The following is a 22,487-nucleotide window of genomic DNA, read 5'->3' on the forward strand; positions in this document are numbered from 1 at the left end:
AAATGTGCCGTAAAGGAGTCTCTCTCTTCCAGCTCTTTTCCATCTGTCTCATTTACCCGTCCTCTCCTCTCTATTCAGCAGTTTGCAAAGATCCTAGCTCCATTTCCTTCTGGTAGACAGGCTCCCTCACTTCTCAGTGTGTTCCTGCAGCTAATGGCTTCTTCACTGACATGATGTTGCTTGAACTTAGTGTAATCTCAGACACAGCAGACCTTTGGCGTAAGGAAGCTAAACATTTTCCGTTTGGACTTACCTATGAATATTAATACTCCCATCACCTCTATCTGTTTAAAAGTACCCTGCTCTTCAAGGAAAGAAACCCACCACTACAAATTAGAAGGGATGTGGCCACCAGTGATGGGGCGGCGGCGGCGGTTATTCCAGTAGGGGATGGCAGGGCCACTTTCTCGGCTCTCCCTTCTCCCTTTGGTCCCTGGGAGGAGAAAGGAGGAAGAGAAAGAAAGGGGGCGGGGGATAAAGAGAAAAGGGAAAGAGCAAGGATGAGAGGGAAGGAGGTGGAGACAGACACAGGGCAGGGAGAGGAAGAGAGGCAGCTCTCAGTTTGCTGATGGTGATAACTTGGGGGGGTAAAAGACTCTCCTTTTGTTTCTCTAGTTCGCTGTGGGCCACCTTCCTTCTGTATAGCCTCTGCTACCACTTCCACACAATGGGACAGAAATAACACTCTCTAGTTCCCTTATCTCTTTCTTACCTCTAATATCACACATAAATTCAAGATTGAGAGTAAATTCACAAAGTCCTAGGGCTGTAATGCTGACAAGGACTTTTCTTAATTGGATAAAATGGGGGCAAAAATCTTAACATGCACCACACAGTGCTATGGGCTTAGCCAATTAAAACTAAGAGAGTAAAGTTCTGTGAAGGGCAATCTCTGCGGTCCTCCTGATTCTCCAGAGTTGTGGTTTCTCCCCGCTATGAAAGTGTGTGTTTAACATAACACAGTGTTTCCTCACTCCCCTCCATCCACTCCAAGTTGCCCCCTGCAACTCTCCCCAACGGCGTGCTGCCCACCACGCTCCTGCTCCAACTCTGTAAGATGGGGGTCCCACCCATCTCAGGGGCCATGGTCCCCTGCGTGCTCTCCTTCAACCCTTAGGATTAACTCTAAACTTCCAAATAGCCCCACATGTAAATACTAATCATTCTCATCTCTTTCCTTTTCATATCAACAACCTGAGGAACCACATATGGGTAGAGTGCTTTCTTCTTTTCAAATGGTGCACAACTACATAACCAGCTAAAGAATTAAATATATGACAGGATTTGGGAAGACAAGGGTGTGATAATAAAAACACTGTCAAAAAATTTAAGCAGAAACAATTCATCTCTTGAGGATGATAGAAACATACACTTGCACTCAGTGAGCACAGGAACCACCTGCATTGCCAACAGATGGGCAAGGCCAGCCTGCCACACAGGCACGACTGCTGGAGCCTGTCCGGGTGCCTTCACTGTCAGCTTCTGGGGTAAGGGGCTTACTTCCTCTGGCCAGCGTTGCTGCCCAACTAAACAGATCTAAGAACACAACCAAAGACAAAGCTCCTACCTGAATGACCACACCCTTATTTTGCCCAGAGGTTCAAATACCAGTCTATCAATGACTGACCAACAAAACTATTCACTGTAAAATGTGCACAAAGGTGGTAGAATATAATCTTTTATTCAGCTGAGCAGATATTTACCTTTGTTGGGGCCAGGTCCTTGTCCCGGGTTCAGAGGGGGAATGCGACCTTGTGCTCCCTGCTGCCCTAGGCCTGGTATCAGGGGTGGGGGGCCTGTGCTCTGTCCTTCCTGAAAATATGTTTTTAAAGTAAGGGTATGAAATCACAGGCTTGTGCTACATAAATAGTGATTGTATTATAAAATGACAAGATAAAAATACCCACTAAATATTTAGCTAGTAAGATTACAGTAATATTGTCCTTAAATCAGGAGAAAGGAGATACTTGTCTTACCATAATAATTTTTTTAAAGCACCTGTATTTTAAACCTGTTGACAACTGTTATGTAAAATTAGACCTTTACTCGTAATGCCAAAAAAGAACATCAATGCAAAGTCAGAAATTCTAACACAGTAACACTAAATTAAACCAATTAAAACAACTGGTTTAAGTAACTGGTCTGGTTAAAGTGAAGCAACTTAGATTTCAGCATGTAAGACATAAGAGCACAGATTTTCATTGGCAACTTCTGAGATCTGAAATGCCCTACAAAGTATCAGATCTTCAGACTCATTCTACCAGTATTTCTATAGGTCAATTAAAATTTCAGAATCATGCTTTCCATGTATAAAATCTTTTACTACATGGTACAATAAAAAATCTCATTGAATTGTCCCAGAAACTCAGGCATGTCCTTGTGACTCTGACATGTTTATAAATATTTCAGTTATAACACAGTAGCTAAAGTTCATGTTTTTTTAATCCTCCAAAATGAAAACTGTTAATTTACTACCAGAAAGTTAGGAAAATAACTTATAATAAATAATATTATATACACATACAACTGAGCAGTACATTAATAAAATATGTAATACTTCAAGTTTTAGGGCAATTTATAATGGCAATCCTATATTTAATTCATCCTAACTTCTGAGAAGTGCTGAATAAAAATCCGGAAATAACTCAGATATCATCAGATTCTCCGTGGCTATGATACTTTAAGGTTCTGGAAGATCTACTTTAGAATAGTAGATAATTTATTTGTTTTAGCTTGATAGTTGAGTTCAGGAAACCCAATGGTCATCTTTACATTAGGGAATCGTGGTGGTATTTGAAAAACCAAAACAGACTGTGCTTTCTACATCTGTAGCATCCCCTTTCTCCGAGTGTCTCAGGGAGTCAACGTTAGCCAACTCGCTCACTTTTGGTCCACACTGGACCAAAAGTGAGTTTTCAGGGACAAAACTCAGTTATTCATACCCAAATAATGCCTCCAGACTAAGAACTTGAGAAAAGCATAAAACGCACATAGCTGAGTAGTAGTATATCTATTTATGCTCATGCAATTCTTTTTGTAATTCACTCCCCCAAGAAACCTGAACTTTCCTCACACCATCTCTCAAGCACAAGCTCAGCGAATGAGCAATAAAAATTGGCTAACAAAAACAGAGTCCTCAAAGAAGGAGAATTTCTACAGAAATGCTCCTTCCTGCAAATACTTTTATATGTGAGCTGAAAACAGCTTGAGCAGAGTTTCATCCAAAGGGTCACCATTTCCAGAATGCTCAATTCTGGAATAACAGTCTCTTTATTCCTATTCACTGTAATAAACAGAGTGAGGTACAGAGTCTATAGTATACTCATGAGTTAAATATCCCATCCTATCTTTTAAAAGTAGAGTTGGCAGACAGGAGGTGATTCTGTGGCTGGCAGGCCCATGGAACACCAGGCTGCAATGTAAACGGCCCAGAAAAAGAGGCATGACAGCCTCAGAGCTGACCACCATGTAAAACATGCTTCCTCCTCAGAGCCACAGCTCTCCTGGAGCCCTGGGACAATTATCAACTGTACTCCAGTGAGAGTTGACCTTTCCTGGAAGAAACTCTATTACCAAAAGAAGAAAAAAGGTGAGAAGTAAAAATGAATACTGAGATGTACTTAATGGGAGTATAACCTAACTCAACATTCTTATGATTTCATTAAGCTACTGCCACTACTTGATAAGTATTTATATCCAGCTGTGACCATTTTCTCAGCAGTACTCAGCAGTACCGCTTCTGTGCAGAGTGTATTTTCCCAATGTGTTAATGCCCGGAAGTTAGAAATGAATAATACCTGGTTGAAGGGGGCCCGGGGCCCATCACCTAGCAGAGGCGTTTTCTGTTGCTGGAATGGTATTGGCCCTTGAGATGGATGTGGCCCTCTTGCTGGGTTCTGCTGTCCCTGAGGTCCAGGGGGTCCTTGCATGCCACCCTGGGGTGGAGGTCCTAAAGAGCCCTGGGGTGGCCCCTGCTGACTTTGTGAGCCTGGAGGCCCTCGCAATTCCTGGGGAGGTCCCAGCATTGATCCTTGGGGTGGAGGCCCCTGCATGCCTCGGATCTCCTGAGGACCTCTCATTTCCTGAGGGCCATGTCCCAGTAGTCCACCTGGAGGGTGAGGTCCTCTCATCTCTTGAGGCGGGTGGCCCATCATCATCCCTTGGGGAGCAGGACCCTGGCTCTCCCGGGGGCCTGGAGGCCCCTGCATTCCTCTTGGATTCAATCCCATCAGAGGTCCCTGAGACACAGGACCTTGGATCCCTTGAGACCCTGGTCCGCCTTGGATCCCATGAGGATGAGGAGGCCCTTGCATTCCTCTGGGACCAGGTGGTCCCTGCATACCTTGAGTACCCGGAGGCCCCTGTGGGCCCAAGTGACCCTGAGGGCCAGGCGGACCTTGGGGGCCTATGTGCCCCTGTGGGCCAGGTGGACCCTGAGGACCCATATGACCTTGAGGACCAGAACTACCTTGTGGTCCAGGTGGCCCTTGAGGTCCCAAAGGGCCATGAGGTCCAGGATGCCTCTGCATTCCTTGGGGCCCATGCATGTCCTGAGGCCGTGGCAACCCCTGGGGCGGGCCCTGGGGTCCCTGTGGTCCCATGAATCCTTGTGGCCCCCCACCTCCCTGATGCAGTGGAGGACCTTGTGGTCCCATTTGTCCCTGGGGTCCAGGAGGCCTAAACTGTCCCTGTGGACCTGGAGGCCCCATCTGAGCCATGTTCATTGGCATCTGCTGAGATGGATGGGGCTGTTGAAAACCTTGAGGAATCTGAGACATTGGACCTTGTCCTGGAAAAGGCTGGGGTCCGAGGAGAGGGGTGCCAGATGAGGGAGGAGGCTGAATTTGCTCAACTTGTTTCTGTGCAAGTCTTTCAATTTTAAGTTGCTGGAAAGACAGAAAGAAAAAAGCATGTTGAATAAACAGGCCAGAGTCCTTGAAGATGACAATATTGCTATCATGTATTCTGTTAGGGGACTCTCAAAATAAACATAAAAACTGCTCAAACTCTTCATGCTCCAGTGGTAATTAGAGTCCATGCAACACTCAAGCACTGTATGGAGTTTTAGTTTCTTGCTCATTCTTTTTAAGTCCTGGGACACAGTGGTAAGGATTTTTTTTTTCCTTATTTTTTTTTCTGTCCCCCAAGCTGGAGTGCAGTGGTATGATCATGGTTCACTACAGCCTCACCCTCCTGGGCTCAAGTGATCCTCCCACCTCAGCCTCCGGAGTAGCTAGGTCTACAGGCACGTGCCACCACACCCAGCTAATTATTATTTGTAGAGATAGGGTCTTGCTATATTGCCCAGGCTGATCTCAAACTCCTGGGTTCAGCTGATCCTCCCGCCTCGCCTCCCAAAGTGCTGGGATTACAGGTGTGAGCCACTGTGCCTGGCCTAGTCAGGATTATTTATGTCCATCTTGATCAGGGAAAGCCCAGTAATTCACCACTAATTCATCATTCTTGGTAACTAACATAGATAAGAAAAATAAGAACAAGCTACCTGCTATATGAGCTGACAAAAAGGAAAAACTCTTTCATAAACAGGTGAATTCAAATTAAAACTATGTTGGCTTTATCTTTTCTATTAAAAATGTATATTTAACTTAGATCTACACACTGCCCCATTAATTCAGTTTTTTGACGTTGTTGTTGTTGTTGTTGTTGTTGTTGTTGTTGTTGTTTTTGAGACAGAGTCTCACTTTGTGGCGCAGGCTGGAGTGCAGTGGTATGATCTCAGCTCACTGCAACCTCTGCCTCTGGAGTTCAAGCCATTTTCCTGCTTCAGCCTCCCATGTCACTGAGACTACAGGCATGCACCTCCATGCCCAGCTAATTTTTGTATTTTCAGTAGAGGTAGGGTTTCACCAAGTTGACCAGGCTGGTCTCAAACTCCTGATCTCAGGTGACCTGCCTGCCTCGGCCTCCCAAAGTGCTAGGATTACAGGTGTAAGCCACCACGCCTGACCCTAATTGGGTTTTAAACGTCCAAGATATGATTTAAGGAAGTCACTTAAAAAAAAAATTACTCAGGCGTGATGGTGCGTGCCTGTAGTCTCTGCCACTCAAGAGGCTTAACGTGGGAGGATCACTTGAGCCTGGGAGGCAGAGGTTGTAGCGAGCCATGATCGCACCACTGCATTCCAGCCTGGGCAACAGGGCATGACTCTCTCTCTAAAATAAAATAAATAAAACAAAATACATAAATAACACATTTTTAAAAATTTTAAGAAACAGGATTCTTTTGGAAACTAGTCTTCTAGCATAGCAACAGGAAGTGGCGGTGTTTGTCAGACCATTGGAGAGTCCTTTCCCTTTTCCTTAAGAGCATATCAATAAAAATGTCACCACTACCCTCTTAGATCATCTTGAATTCCCCCCTAAAGAGCTTCACACACCTCCAGAAGTTGCGGGTTAGTATACTGTAATGTAGCCATTTCTTGCTCAATTTCTGCTTGTGTTTTTTTCTTCTCTTCCAATTTAATGTCTTCTTTTCTGTCATTCAGCACCTCATTTGGAGCAGGAATTGGAACTTTATTTTGCATCCAAGCCTTGGGAAAGAAGAGAATATTAAAACATACCCTAAGTATGAAAATTACAATGACAGAATGAGAAAACCACTCTACAATGTCATCTGCTCAATCTCCTCCGAACCGTCTTTATTTCTTTTTACCTTTTCTCCATGACTCAAGTACATGACTCATGCTAATTCTTACTGACATATTACTAGGCAGAAATTACTATGGTGATAAAAGCTGCAAGATACTGCATGTTATTAAGAATGCAAAGCTTGCCAGCCTCTTCACAGGGTACATGCACTTTGTTTTGAGGGGACAATTAAAGCAGAAGATAGATAAACAATGGAGAAGAGAATCAACATACTCCCATACTCCCTCTGCTCCGTGCCTCTTTCTTCTATTTCCTCTCATAGCATGGATGATAATAAGCAGGTGAGGACAGAACAGAGAAGACTGATAACAAACTCAATACAACTGCAAAGCAGTAGATGAGAACCATGTCTAAGAGTGGGTGAACATGGGAAAAATGCTCCAGTACAGAAATACCTTCAACAGTGAGATAATCCAAGAGAACCGTCAAACTAACCAACCAAAACCTCTCTGCGTGGATGAGATGGAGTCACTTTTACTTACCTGCTGGAACTGAGCAGGAATGGGTTTTGCATAAGGAACTTTCTTCTGAGGTACTTTTTTCTGATCCTTTTGCATCACTTCCTCCATTCCCCAATCTAAACCTGGAATTGTCATTTCAATTTCATTTGATTCATCTTTCCCTGTAACCGTAAAGAAAAGTGGTTTGCCTCTTAAATAAAAGAAATCAGCCACTTGATCAATGAACACATTATTGGAAGAATAGATTTTAAGTATTATGCCATTTATATAATTTTTATCAACATTTCTCAACATAAATCATTTTGGTATTTCAATATATTTATCAGGAACATAAACAGGTCAAGAAAAAATTTATAAAAATTAAATGTATCTGTGTAACTTCTCTTACCCATCTGTTCTTGTTCCATAGCTAATTTTAGTTGTTCTGGTATTCCCATTCCTGGAATTACTGCCAGACTATTAGGTTCAAGGTCATCTATAAATAGTAATACACCATTGTCAATAGAGAATTTACAAAAGTAGTGACTGATAAAATTAATGCTTTATAAAAATGAATGTCACTGATGATTTATAAATAAATCTACTATAAAATTAAAATTCATTTTGTATAATCTTCCCAACATCTAACACTTCTATAACAGAATACCAGATTTCAAAGAAGGACAGATGTGCAAGAGTCTCACCATATTCTACTCCATCTTCAGACATTCCGGGTAAAAGGTTTAGATTATATCGATCTCGCATTTTATCACCTGGTCGGTTTCGAGTCCAGAATTTGCTGTAAAAATAATTAGAGAAGGGAAGCATGGCTTCAGTATTTTTCTGGGCACTTAACAGTACTAGGCAGACCCTTGGTAAACACGACAAATTTTTACAATTTGTTTCTTCTATGAATTTAAAACGTGAGGTCGTACACTTTGGCTCACATCTGTAATCCCAGCACTTTGTGAGGTTGTGGCAGGAGGATTAAGTCCAGGAGTCCAAGACCAGCCTGGGCAACATAGCAAAACCCTGTCTCTACAAAATAAAAATTAAAAAGTTAGCTGGGTGTGGTGGCACACACCTGTAGTCTCAGCGACTCACGAGGCTAAGGCGGGAAGATGGCTTGAGCCCAGGAGTTTGAGGCTACAGTGAGCTGTGATCTCACCACAGAACTCCAGTCTGGGTGACAGAGTGAGACTGTCTCTTAAAATAATAATAAAAATAAAAATTAAATGTGGGGCCGGGCAAGGTGGCTCACGCCTGTAATCCCAGCACCTTGGGAGGCTGAGGCAGGAGGATTGCTTAAGCCCAAGAGCTCGACATCAGCCTGGGCAACATGGTGAAACCCCATCTCTACAAAAAATGCAAAAATTAGCCAGGTGTGGTGGTGTGCTCCTATAGTCCCAGCTACTCAGGAGGCTCAGGTAGGAGGATCACCTGAGCCCAGAGAGGTTGAGGCTGTAGTGAGCTGAGACCGCACCACTGCACGCCAGCCTGGACAGAGACCCTGTCTCAAAAAAATAAATACATAAAAGTGGAAAAATTTTGTTTTAAGTCAGAAGGGAAAACAAAATTTGAATAGCCAAAACCATATTCAATACCCAATGTCTTTACTGCAATGTAAGTATTTGTAAACCACTACAAAAATGTTCCCAAGAATAAGGTGGAATATAAATTATCAATCAACCAACAAAAATAAACACAGACAGTATTTATTTCCTGTTGCTCCATATAAAGCTTTGCTATTTCAATATAAAGCTTACCTAGTATGGTCATTTGAGCCCGAGCAGAGAATATGCCCAAGAGGATGCCAAGCCAGACTCCAGATCATCCCTTCGTGGGCCATCTCCATCCCACCCACTTCCTTCTCTACCCTGCAACAGCACCAAAGGGAGAAGATTTTTTCACAAAAGTTACCCAGCTCCTCCCTCCCCTCAAAAGACATTTTCTGTTACTCTTAAAACGAAGCTACCAAAGCCTGGACTTGGACTCTGGTGAATTCCACATGTCTCAGGGGTATTGGCTTGTCATTGCCAGAGGACAGTTACCCTTTCATCCAAAGAGCACTTCACAGGGGAAAAGGCTGCAAGCATTTAGAAACTAGAAAATCTATTTTATTCCTCCTTAATGACTTCCATATCCACAAACAGAGGTACATTTTCTATTCCAAGCTGGATTTACAGAATTGAAAACTGCAAGCAGTCTCTGATAAAGGATACATGAACACTTAAAAAAGTTACAAAACTATCATGTCTGCACACACTGAGGTGCTCTCTTCACAAAATACACTACTTTTTCACATAATAAATCTTACATACCCAACATGCCAGAATAACAAAGAACCATCAGACCCTCCACTGGCAAAAAGTCCTTCATGAACAGGATGCCAGGCCACCGCTGCAAAACAAAAACATGGGAAAAGACACAATTATCAGGATCTGAGAATGTTACAGGTAATAGTTGTCAATGAGAAGCATATCACAGCCACTGACCTGTGGCTTCTTTCTTATGACCTCGGAAGACTTGAAGCTCTTCTTTCAGGTTTCTGATATCAAAAAGTTTACAGAGATGATCACGTGATGCTGTGAGTAGCCAATTGCCATTGAGGTTTAATTTCACTTCCATTACTGTGTTTTTATGGGCATGACTAGAAACAAAGTATCAAACAAAAGTCAGAATTCAAAACAAGTATAAATATAATGGCTGTTTTTGTTGAAAAGCGAATTAATCAAGATGGCAAGAGGTTTGGCCAAGAAGCAATAAAGCCGGTAACATTAAAGGTTCACAGTCATAAACACACTTGAAAGAAACAAGTCAATGACAGAAATAATATACACTGCCCAGACAAAGACAGCTCTCATCAACCAGTTAAAATAGCAGCAGAGGCTGGGCACGGTGGCTCACACCTGTAATCCCAGCACTTTGGGAAGCCTAGGCAGGTGGATCACCTGAGGTCAGTTCAAGACCAGCCTGGCCAACATGGTGAAACCCAGACTCTCCTAAAAATACAAAAATTAGCCGGGTGTGATGGCGCATGCCTGTAGTCCCAGCTACTCAGGAGGCTGAGGTAGGAGAATCGCTTGAAACCAGGAGGTAGAGGTTGCAGTGAGCCGAGATTGCGCCAATGGACTCTAGTCTGGGTGACAGAGCGAGACTCTGTCTCAAAATAATAATAATAATAATAATAATAATAATAATAATAATAATACAGTAGCAGAGCTTCCACTGAACAGTAAAATTTATCCGTGAAGTAGGGGAAGCACATGAACACAGCAATTAATATTCAATAAAGCTCATTACATTTCAAAAATTCCATAAAGTTTCTCTAATTAAGACAAAGCATAAAAATGGACTGGAAAGTCTGAAAGTTAATTTGAACTAAAGACAATGCAACAACCCCTGGCCTGCACAATGGACATCTCCAAGGGAGCATTCACAAGGCATTCCAGGTTGGCATGGCCATTGGGGTTGTACAACAAAGCAGCCTTGCTCCAACCAATTCACTCTGAATATGGTTCTCTTCCCAATCAGAAAGACCAGGAAATGGATGCTTGGTCAAAACAATGTTAACATATGCATGTAGCTGTGAATGTTCACAAATAATTGAAAGAGAAAACTAGATTACATAGCTGCATCAAAAGTAAGCCCGTCAGACAAAAAATGAGAACTGGTTCAAAACCAGAGGAAAACCCTCTCGAAACAGATGTTGTGAGATGGAGAAGGCTGGGCCGTGTCTAGTACGGGGCACACATGTCAACTCCTCACAGTGCCACAAGGTATTCTGATGACAGGCAATAGGCTAGAATAGTAACCACCTCCCCTCCTCATCCTCCTCCCCATCCCCATATAACAACCAAATTAAACTTGGGTCTATGTGGCAGGACAAAAACAAGCCTTACTTCATTAAGAGGTCAGAGATGAATCATATTTGATTAATAAGTCTATAGATACAAGTCCATCTGTTGCCTAAATGACTTTTCCAGAAATACATAAGAGAAAACAAAGCTAAAAGTTAAAGGACACACTGCTTTGCTCCCCTTTGTTCAGGGGCCAAGGTGGGGTTCCTATCACTTACAGTGTTGCAAGACTCTGCCCAGTCTTGGGATCCCAGAACTTGATTGGCTGTTGACTATCTTTACTTCCTGAAACAACTAACCCTTTGGTTGGATGCCAGTCTACACATTTCACATCAGCACCATGCCCTGTCGGAAACAAGTTAGGATTAAAACCTAATTAGTTATATGCATTTAAAGCAATTTAAACCAAAGTAGAGAAACCTAGTAAATGTTTTGCTCTCAGTGCTCAGTCAACTTAATTTTGTGAAGACTCTTTGGCCTCTGTGTCTAGAAATTTTTCAGATACAGTATCCTCTCCTCCTATGTCAAGACACACAGAAGCCAGTCCTCTTCTCCTGGACCCAAGTGCATCTTCTCACCTACTTGCCGGGAGGTCAGTCGAGGGTTTTGGAGGCTGCAACTCTCAAGACCCCATTATGTAAAGCTTTTGAAGCGTCTCATGTTGTTCCCGATTACCCTGATTATAGGGCACGATCCCTGTCACTCACTTCAGTTGTCCCACTTTGTGACAGTTCTTACAGACGAACTTGATTCAACCTGAATTTGGGACTTTGGGACCACCATTTAGGAATTTAGGACACCACTTTCTAGATGGAATGACAGGAAAAGTCAGCTTTCAGCTCCTGTTTACTGAAATGCAGGAGAAATACACTCTTTGCTTGATTTGCACATGTTGTGACAGTTAGATGAGGTAATAATAACAGCTATCCTACTGCAGGCTTGCTGTATTTTAGGCAGTGTAATGAGCACTTATAAGCATCATCTTTTTAAATCTTCACAACATCCTGAGGAAAGTATTAGCATTACCTCCATTTTACAAGTGAAGAAACAGAAGGGCTGGAAGAGTTAAATAACACATCCTAGATCCCAAAGCCAGTCAGCAAGAATAGGAGTGAGTCCCTGAGCCTGGTCCATGGGATTCCAAGGATGGTTACCTCAGTAACCACCGTGCTAGAGCATGAGCTCACTTCACAAGTGTAATAGATTAACTTACTAAAAGTCACAAACATGAAAGTCAATTTGTAAATCTGAAAAAGATGGACACGATTTTTGAAAAACTGGATGCTGTAGAAAGCCCCAAGGGTATTTTACATAACAAATGAACTAAGAAGCAGGTGAGGAGTGAGGAAGAACATTCAGAGCTTCCTTCTCTACCCTGGATCAAATCCAGCTTCTGTGAAGTTCTGAGGTGGAAACAAGGAAGGATACAGAAGAATAGAGACAAAGGGAAATGAAGTGGGAAAGAAGAGACGGGGTAGAGGCACCGACAGTGATTTGTACCCATTCATAAGGGGAGACATTTGGGTCTCAAATGGACATAGGTTTATCCCAACACAATACCCCATACTGACAGGCATGTAGGGAGGTGACAACAATCTGGAGAACAGTTTGGCTGTATGTGTCAAAAGCATGAGAAAGTACATCTCCTACAACCCAATAATCTCATGTCTTAGATTTTATCATTAGGAAATAATGGATGTGCAAAGGGATTTATCTGCAAGGACATTTACTGACACAATTTATTTTTAATAGAACACAAATACATTACAAAATAAATTGCACTGTGGCATATGTACTTAATGTGATGCACCTATTATAAATGACCCTATAGATGATTTAATGGCATGATTAAAGTGTTCATAATTTACTTAAAAAAAATACACCAGTGTATACCATCACTGTAAAAGGCAAACAGTCAATAACATGAGTGACTATGAGAGCTTATCTAAAAAAAAGAAAAAAGCCAAGAAGTCTAGACACCAAATTGTTAACAGAAATAATATTAAGCTGGAAGGTGGTATTGATTCTCTCTCCCCATGTTTATTCTATATTTTTATATTTTCTACAATGAACATATTTTGTAACTGGGATCTGAGGGTGGGAAGGGGGAAGAAAGGTTTTGCTGTTGCTTTGTCTTTTAAAAAGAAAAAAAACTGAAGATGGAATAATTGAAATATAAATACACTTCAGTCCCCCTTGCCCCTTGTTTGCCTTAAGAAACTTTAATTAATGATTTGCCCCTGAAAAGGTAGGGAATTTTAAAACTCTATGGGCCATTGTCACCTAAAAATAAATATTATGTATAGCTATGTATGCATTAATCAATCAAATTTGGGATTATGAGAAATGCCTGAGAAAGCAGTTTCAAATTACAATGTACTATACGAAAAGTTCATATTCTTAACAGCCGTCTCTATCTACCCTCATCTTCTCTGGGACACGTTTATTACATAAAGAACGTATGTCTGTTTAGTTTTAAGATATGTTTAAAGAAGCACACGTAAAAACAAAAAAACTATGAACCGAAAAAGGAACCACAAAATAAATTTCAGCTGCTTTAATTTCATTTTCTAATGTTCTCTAAAATTTATTAAAGTAAAATTCAAGCAAGTGAGGAATCTCATGAATTTACCCATATTCATAGGCATCACAAATATAAATCAAACTGATTGGTCCTGATTCTTGAATATAATTTTATTCATCACTGTTCTTAATAAAACGAATAGTAGCAAGCACATATACTTATGCATAGCGTTATTCTAAGCGAAGTATGTGTAGCGACTCATTTTACATCTGAAGACTGTAAAGCACAGACAGATTAAAGAACTTGCTTGGGACCATACTGATGATATGGGGCAGAGCAGAGATCTGGAATGCAGGGAGCTGGCCCCAGGGCCTCTCCTCTTAAGGACTATGTGATACTGCTTTCTTAGATATGAAAAGGTTAGTTTAAGAGTTACAAGAGCAGAAAAAACAAAACTGTGTCACTTCCTATTTGCTTCTCTATACATAAAGACTCAGTGAAGGATGGTACCTAGCAGACAGTGAATTGGAACAGGGAGAGACTATTCTTTTTTTTTTTTTTTTTTTTTTTGAGACAGAGTCTCCCTGTCGCCCAGGCTGGAGTGCAGTGGCGCGATCTCGGCTCACTGCAAGCTCCGCCTCCCAGGTTCAAGCAATTCTCCTGCCTCAGCCTCCCAAGTAGCTGGGACTACAGGCACCCACCACCACGCCCGGCTAATTGTTTGTATTTTTGGTAGAGACAGGGTTTCACCGTGTTAGCCAGGATGGTCTCAATCTCCTGGCCTCGTGATCTGCCCACCTCGGCCTCCCAAAGTGTTGAGATTACAGGCGTGAGCCACTGCACTCAACCGACTATTCATTTTTTAGCCTTTACATCATTTTACTTTTGAGCCACGTGCATGTAGTATCTAATTTTTCAAAACTAAATACAAATAAATGAAATAAAGTTACTTAAGAAAATATAAGAAAAAAGTATGTGTAGCATGCTAACATTTATAACTTAAAAACAGAAGGACACACACCCACACCCCTTTGCTCAAAAATGCATACCATGTGTGTCTGAAAGAATACAAAAGAATCTGATAACATCAACTGGCTCCAAGAACTAGGTAGTTTGGGACACAAGGGAAAGAAGGAGACTTTTCACGACACATTGTTTTGTAATTTTTCAACTTTGAAACACATTAATGACCTATTGAGAAAATTCAATTTAAAAAAATTTACTAAACTTACTAGATAACAGTGGATTACCTCTGGAAAGTGGGTGGGAAATATTTACAGGCAGCATATATCATTAAAAGAATGTTTTAATGTAAAAGAGAAAAATAAATAGATTAAGCTGGAATAGAAGACAATTGATATGCAATTGCTTCCTTCTTCAGGAAGAAGTGACTGAATTTTCAGTGAAGTGAAAAAAATTTTTCAAATGATAAAATTCTGCCCTCACATGTGAATGTTGATATATTTAGATCCAGAGGAATAAGACCAGAAGAAATTCATCCTAATAATTTAAGTGGATTTTAAAAAAACCTTTGATATGTAAAAGATGGCAGTTGAAGTCTTATTAATAATAGCAAAAAAATGGAAACAAATTCTGGAAGTGGAATTATTAAACAAACTTTGCCACAGCCAAAAACTATTAAAATGAAGATTTTTGAAACAAAAAAAGCTCATGAAATAATGTGAATTAAAAAGCAAGCAAAACACACAAACTATACATACACATACACATTTTTATAATCATCCTAACATATGTGTGTACATTTTGGTATGGTTACCAAAATGCAGATACGGATAGGCAGAAGATGAAAATCACATTGAGAATAATGGAAACAAAGATGAACTTCTATCCATATTTCCTCTAGTATAATATTGTGGTTTTAAGAATAAACAACATGGATTATACTCTGTGTGTGTGTGAACTCTCGATACTTTTTTGTTTTTTGTTTGTTTAGGTATGTTTTTAATATGAAGGAAAAAAAACACCACTGAATGCAAGTTACTTTGCTAGGTAATATTTTCCCATCAAATTAACAAAAATTGATAAGGCACGGTAGCGCATGCCTGTAATCCCAGCACTTTGGGAGGCCAAGGTGGGTGGATTGCTTGAATCCAGAAGTTTGAGACCAGCCTGGGAAACATAGCGAGATGCCATTTTTATAAAAAACACAAAAATTAGCTGGGCATGGTGGTGCATGCCAGTAGTCCCAGTTGCTCAGGAGGCAAAGGTGGAGGATCGCCTGAGCCCAGGGAGGCGCAGGTTGCAGTGAGCCAAGATCCCACCACTGCAATCCAGCCTGGGCAACAGAGCAAGACCCTGCCTCAAAAAAAAACAAAAAAACAAAAAAAAAACAGAAAAGCAGAAATTAAATTTGGTGGCACTCAATGTTAACAAGAAAGAGAGTAATAGGCACCCTCATCTGTAATTGGTTGGGAAGTAATTAGGACAACTTTTGGGCGAGACCATACGGCCATTACCTATCACAATCTTAAAGGCATATAACCATTGATTCTATCAATCTACCAGGAATTTACCCTATGACTGCAAAAGCACACTAAGATTTATGTACAAAGATATTTACTGCACCTTGTTTGAATTGCCAAAACTGGAAATAACATAAACATGAATCAGAGGTTATTTAAGAAAATTAAGGTAAAGACATATAATTGAATACAAACCAGCTCATAAAACTGAGGCAGAAATAAGGACCTTTTGGGGGGCTTTGGAAATGTTCTATATCTAGATTATAATGTATTTATTTGTCAAATTTTATAGGACCGTAGACCTAAAAAGGGTAAATGTTACCTTATTTAAATTATACCACAGGGCCAGGCACTGTGGCTCACACCTGTAATTCCAGTACTTTGAGAGGCTGAGGCCGAAGAATTCCTTGAGCCCAGGAGGTAGAGACCAGCCCGGGCAACATAGTGAGACCCTGTCTCTAGAAGAAAAACTTAAAAATTAGCCAAATACGGTGGTGCACACCCATGCTCCCAACTTCTCAGGAGGCTGATGTGGGAGGACTGCTTGAGCCTGGGAGGTCAAGGCTTCAGTGAGTTGTGATTTTGCCATTACATTCCAGCCTGAGTGATGGAGAGCTTGTCTCAAAAATAAAACAAAATACATATAAACAACATACAACACACACACACACACATACGGACACCCCAATAAGCCTGCCTTTTTAAAAATATAAGTAGAAAAGCATCCATTTGTATAAAATGATACTTAAGCTAGTAACTGTTTTTCAGGGAGAAGAAATGGTGTGGGAATAAGGGTGGCATTTACCCTTCTATACTCTTGAACTTTTTTTTTTTTTTTTGAGACAGGGTTGCACTTTATTGCACAGGAGGCGGAGGCTGCAGTGAGCTGATCGCAGCTTCTGTCTCCTGGGCTCAAATAATCCTCCTACCTCAGCCTCCCCAGTAGCTGGGACTACAGGCGTGCACTATCACATCTGGCTAATTTTTTTATTTTTTGTAGAGATGGAGTCTCCCTATGTTGCACAGGCTGGTCAAACACTTCTTAACATGTGCTTTTATTACTTTGTTTAATGGCAACTACTTTCGGTGTCCCTCTATTCAAAACTCAAGTGAATGGCTGATATCAATTAATGCTTTCATTTGCCAATAGAAAAAACCAGTGCCTGTGGTCCCAGGAAGATGTGCCTCAGATACTCAGCAGGGATGCAGCTTTTCACTGATAGCTCTCAGAGATGGTATGGGTGCATTAAGTTTCTAGATACTGTGGGTTTCATGAAGAGGCAAACCGTACATAAAAACTTAATCTTATATAAATTATTATTTCATAGAAAAAAATGATTAAGTACCAAACACATGGTTTATTAATTTCAAACATTAAGCCTAAAGAATGCCTCTATACTAAATTTGATCATTTCATTTCTGAGGTACAGAATTTCAGGATACAATCATTCCAGGCTCTTTGTGATTCCCCAAATGTGAAAATTCCAAGAATGTAGTGTTTGTAATACTGAAAGAATTAATACAGACTTAATGGAAAATTCACCCAGGTAACGAGAGTTTTTGTAGCCTGGTGACTAGACGTTATAGTACTAAAAACATCTCCCTAAAGGCTAAAGATTTTAGTACTGAAAATTTCTTGCTGATGAAAGACCAGGCATTTTTTCAAGTAATTAAACTTCTCAGAATCAAGCCCCTGACAACAAAAAAAAAAGGAAGATAAAATTCCGAACAGCACCAAATCTGCTCCAGACACTACAAAGTCCACCACAGGCACAAAGTGTGGCCCTGCAGGGGACTGACAGGAGTCTATAGGTAGACTGGGTGGACATGCAGAATCCTCAGTAGGATGGCAGAGCTTAAAGAAGCCAGTGATATGGGCACATGAAAGATTCAGCAGTACGACTTGGACTTGGAGGCACAATTGCAAAATTCTAAAATTAAGATATTCTAGTTGTAGATCATTATATAAAGACCATTATAATCTGTGTGGAATTCTCTCTGAACACAAATACTTAAGAATTTAACCTGCACTGTCCCATATAGCACCTATTAGCCATATGCGGCTGTTTAAATTTGTTTTAGAGTTAAAATTTTAGTTTCTCAGTCATATTAGTGACATTTCAAGTGCTTAATAGTCACATGTGACTAGTGGCTAAGAATATCAGACAGGAGAGATATAGAATACTTCCGTCATCACACACACACAAAAAAGCCAACCCTATTGGACAATAACTGGCCTTAAAGAAAGTGTCCCTTTAAATTTCCACAATCTTATTTTTATTTATCTCAGTTGTACAATGAACAGCAACAACAAAAAATTATCTTTCAATGACACCAGAGCTTGAGAAGACCTGCAGAACTATCCAGCCCTCTAACTGCAGATAAGAACACGGAAGCCTGAAAGGGTTAGGGCAGTGGTGGGAGGGGGCCCAGATTTTCTTCCTCCTCATCCAATCCTGTCTTCATCTCACTAAATATAACATCCAGATGAAGTGGATAGTCCCTTCTGTTCCAATTACAAATCAACTTTCACTTTCTCAACTGTAACTGAAGAGCTTGTATATGACAACTTCTGTACTCCTTTCCACCTCTCAGAACTATACAACAAAATAACTTAGGGATAAATACATAATTCTTTTGACTATTTAATAAGTAAACATATTGATTCTGAAGACAGAGTCTTGTTCAGAATGAAGGAATGTGACAACCATAACCTAACTCCACCAAAAGAAATTCCAAATTAATCACAGTGAGTTATTTTTAGATATTAAGCATTGAGAACAGTGAGTTTGCATCATTCCTTAGCTAGCTATCCAGCTAAACATTCCTTCAGGGTCCTAGCTAAATGAACAGTGACAGAATTAGCATCTCCTGGAGACAGGTGATGCTGCTTTGTAGATTAACCTGTGTCTAATATGCCAGATATGTTTGACTACTTTGTAATAATTATTTGCAGAAAGCGACCATTAATAGTATTAAAATGTACAGCAAACAGGAAGTAAACGATTTCACTTATTCTACTCGTTCTTTCACATATTCATTTATGTACTCTTCCACTTCCGCTCATTAATTCAAAATAAATGTGCATGATGCCAACATTTATTGAGCTCTCCTATTATTGGTGCTCAACCTCTCAAATATGTGGTCACCAAACAAAACAAGGCCTGAATACTGGGGAATATTTGTAGGGTTACATAGTGCTAGAACAGCAGCTTTTTAAGAAAGTTAATACTTAGAATAAAAGTCTTCTCGATCAAGATTGAAATTAAGCTTTAAAAAAACACGAATGCACTTTTAAAGACCTTTCTCCACAAAATAAACAGAAAATTCTCTCTCCCTTTTAAAATATGCTATGTAACCACGCTTGAAATAGTAAAGTGCAGAATGCAAACAAGATAATTTTCCTAATGAAAAAATGCCTAATGTGTTAAAAAGGAGATTCTAGAAATAAAATGCAGAGACTCCTTAATAAACCTTAAAGTTCTAAGAATAACATGATAAATGGATTAGGCATTAGATATTTGGTGAACAGACATTCTAGACTTGCTTTGTAGATAGTGAAGCCTTCTTGTTCATTATTCCCTGTCCCAGAACCATAAAGTGTAGTGCAGTGAAGGCTAGAACCAGTAAGGGCAGAAGGTCTGCTTTTTGACTATTCCCTTAAAGGAGGAGGTTCCCTGGCTTCTGTGAAACTGGATGTAAACTTTGTGCCCTGTGCATTTTTCTCAGGCCCTCACCCCTCCTCCACCTGATCACCCCTCCTCCACCTCATCAGATCCTAAGGAACCTGTTACCCCAAGCCCCTAAATAACCTGTCTTGAGACAGTCCATAGGATCCCAAAGCTCGGTGAACAGTCTGAAAACCAATATATAATAAGTTTTATTTGAAGGTCAGAAATGGTGTCCATGTTCCCATTTTATTTTTCCTGGATCAGACCATTTTATGAACAAATCTTAAGAAAAAATTCTTTTATACAAAACTTACAAAAAGCACCAAGATTTTCTAATACAGGAAGAAAAAAGGCAAACAAAGAATTCAAGTACCATCTTGTACAATATTAACAGAACTGTTACTCAAGAAAATGTGTTAAACATTAACAGCAAACTCAGGCTACTTCTAGCCACAAGAACATAAAATGTAACAGATCAGTTTAAGACAAAGGGTATATGAGTACCCATGGCCCATAGCCAGATACTCCAGTTGGACAGAGGATTTAAGATTTTAAAAAATTAAGAAGCATAAGTAATCTGTGCTCTGGTCAAGGAATATGCAATTTATTAGCATTTTACCTTCCTTTAATGCAAAATGATTTCACCACAACCCAACAGTCAACATCAACTTGGAGTGATTACTATTAGTCATCTTTGTTGTCCAGTCTAGAAAGTTACATCAGTGAAAAACTATAGAATTAAATGGAAAGTTAACTCTGGAAAGGGGGTATGCCTAGGCAGGGCAGTGTTTTCACAATGTATGTTCCAAGAAACAACAGTGCATAGAATCATGGGTGAAGGGGTTCGGCAGTCAAATAAGTTGAGCAATGCTGAATTTTCAAATGGGTAAGTTTCTTTCCCAGTCTGAGAGCCTTCAGTCCTTTCAATATGTACATTATTACAAATCTGTGAGAGAATTTGGTCACGAGTCTTCTTTTCTCAAGAGTACTTCCAAGTCTGCCAGAAGGCTGATTTTGGAAATGTGAAACACTAGCTTACTACGTTTGTCTGGCAATGATGAACCTGAATTCAGCAGAGTGGACACTTCCAGGGGAGGAAGAGGAGACTGGGGAAGGGCATGTAAAGGGGCCTTTAACCTTTCATCTGTAATGTGTATTTCTTTATTGAAAATTCAGAAGTGAGTGTGGCAAAATGTGAGGATTTGATCAGAACTGAGTGGTAGCACAGAAGTGGTTTTCAAGTTATAAAAAATTTTGAAATGTATAGTGTCAGGAGCAACCAATACACAAACATAAAACAGCAAGCTCAAATGGATAAAAAGGTAGATGCACCATAAATCTGGCAGTCTCTATTTAAGTCACACATTTACTTTGCATATGTAGGTAAAATGGGTTCTATTGATTTGTACCAACTTGTATTTACATGGAAGACCAACAAAGGCTGACCTAAAAGAAACTGTCAAGTCGGTTAGAAATTGAAATTAGGCATACAACTCATAAGATTAGTGCCGTGTAACTTCTTAAGTACTTCTGGCATCAAAGTGAGCAAATTCTTATAACTATATGGTAAAATATCTAATTTTTGAGTCAAATAAAAACATATACAGGTATAAGTTTTGCTGAAACTTACATATCAGGCTGCTGTTAAACTCTTTTACAATAACGTGGGGAAGGGTATAAACAGGAAAGTGCACAATTTCCATTTGAGTCAAGTTTAAAGGCTGTATTTAGAAAAATCTTGAGAATTATGAAATGGAGAAAAACAGTTAATTGATAACAATTTGAAAAGGTACAGTATTTTTCCAAAACACTGCCGAGGGTGTATAAAATGTGTGTCAATCTTTTATATTCTTCAGTTATAATAACCAAAAAGAAGCAATTTTGCAGTATGTTTTGTGCTAACCAGCAAATTCTCCTCTGTGGACTTTTTTTAAAATTTACATTTTTTTAAAGGCTACTTTGCAGAGTATTCATCAAAGATGCTTAAAGGAATGTAGCATCCAAATATTTTTCAACCTCATTTCTGTTGTATTTGTTCAATTCTTTGATGTTAACACCAATATCATGGAGAACATCAGCCATTTGTCTGAGATGGGAGATACCAGTGTCCCACACATGCAGAAAGCAGCAGCAAAGTCCACTGTAAGAAAGAGTACTCTGGGGTGTGTGTGTACATATGTGTGTGTGTATGTTCGGGCACATGTTATTCAACAGTCACAGGTTCTCTAGTAAACATTTCTGCAGATATTCATAATTCAGTAACAATACATACAGTCAAGAAAAGCAGCATATAGTCATCACTTGAAAAACTAGAAAAGTGCAAAAAGAAAAAGACATTCAAAAGATTGATGGGAGTCTGGCACTAAATACCAAGACTATTAGAAAGGCCAGTACCTATACTACATTAATAATAGATGTATTAGTGCCAGCTGACAACCCAGGCCAAGAATAAAGAGAAGCCATGACTGAAGCCCCTAGTAAGGAAGAAAACGCAGAACCAAGAAGGAAAACAAAAGATGTTTTAAATGATTCTTCTGGAGCACTTCCATGGTAAGCAGTCCTTTTGAAAGCAAGGTAAAGAGGTGAACAAGTTCACTTTCAGTTGGCCAGATTGATACATTTCTTTTTAATTGAGAGTTCAGAAACATAAAAGCAACAAATAATCCGTGTGAAATTAGAAGAGTAGTTAACCCACAGCCATCCACAGCATCAACTGTACTTTGAATCTGTTTTGCCAGAATCTTCTTGGGTATATTCACAGAAGTTGGTAAATGTGGCTCCCTAAACTTTGTGCACCTACTGCTATTCACCTCTTGAGAGAAAGGGAAGTAACAACAGCA

The 22,487-nt window shown here is 40.0% G+C and overlaps 1 protein-coding gene across 2 annotated transcripts in view; it reads right to left on the bottom strand.

Annotated features, from left to right (window-relative positions):
* Nucleotides 1-22,487, bottom strand: part of WDR33 (WD repeat domain 33) — a 107,807-nt gene that overhangs the window by 14,282 nt on the left and 71,038 nt on the right. For both annotated transcript variants that reach the window (XM_003278142.4, XM_030800915.1), the window contains exons 8-17: nucleotides 11,188-11,314; nucleotides 9,605-9,759; nucleotides 9,431-9,509; nucleotides 8,876-8,986; nucleotides 7,814-7,908; nucleotides 7,519-7,605; nucleotides 7,152-7,291; nucleotides 6,399-6,551; nucleotides 3,798-4,886; nucleotides 1,704-1,812 (exon numbers count right to left, since the gene is read on the bottom strand). In XM_003278142.4, the coding sequence (XP_003278190.1) occupies nucleotides 1,704-1,812; nucleotides 3,798-4,886; nucleotides 6,399-6,551; nucleotides 7,152-7,291; nucleotides 7,519-7,605; nucleotides 7,814-7,908; nucleotides 8,876-8,986; nucleotides 9,431-9,509; nucleotides 9,605-9,759; nucleotides 11,188-11,314 (2,145 nt within the window). The remainder of the gene's footprint in view (nucleotides 1-1,703; nucleotides 1,813-3,797; nucleotides 4,887-6,398; nucleotides 6,552-7,151; nucleotides 7,292-7,518; nucleotides 7,606-7,813; nucleotides 7,909-8,875; nucleotides 8,987-9,430; nucleotides 9,510-9,604; nucleotides 9,760-11,187; nucleotides 11,315-22,487) is intronic.

Source organism: Nomascus leucogenys, chromosome 20 (genome assembly GCF_006542625.1).
Source record: "Nomascus leucogenys isolate Asia chromosome 20, Asia_NLE_v1, whole genome shotgun sequence".
In the NCBI taxonomy this organism is placed as follows: Eukaryota; Metazoa; Chordata; class Mammalia; order Primates; family Hylobatidae; genus Nomascus; species Nomascus leucogenys.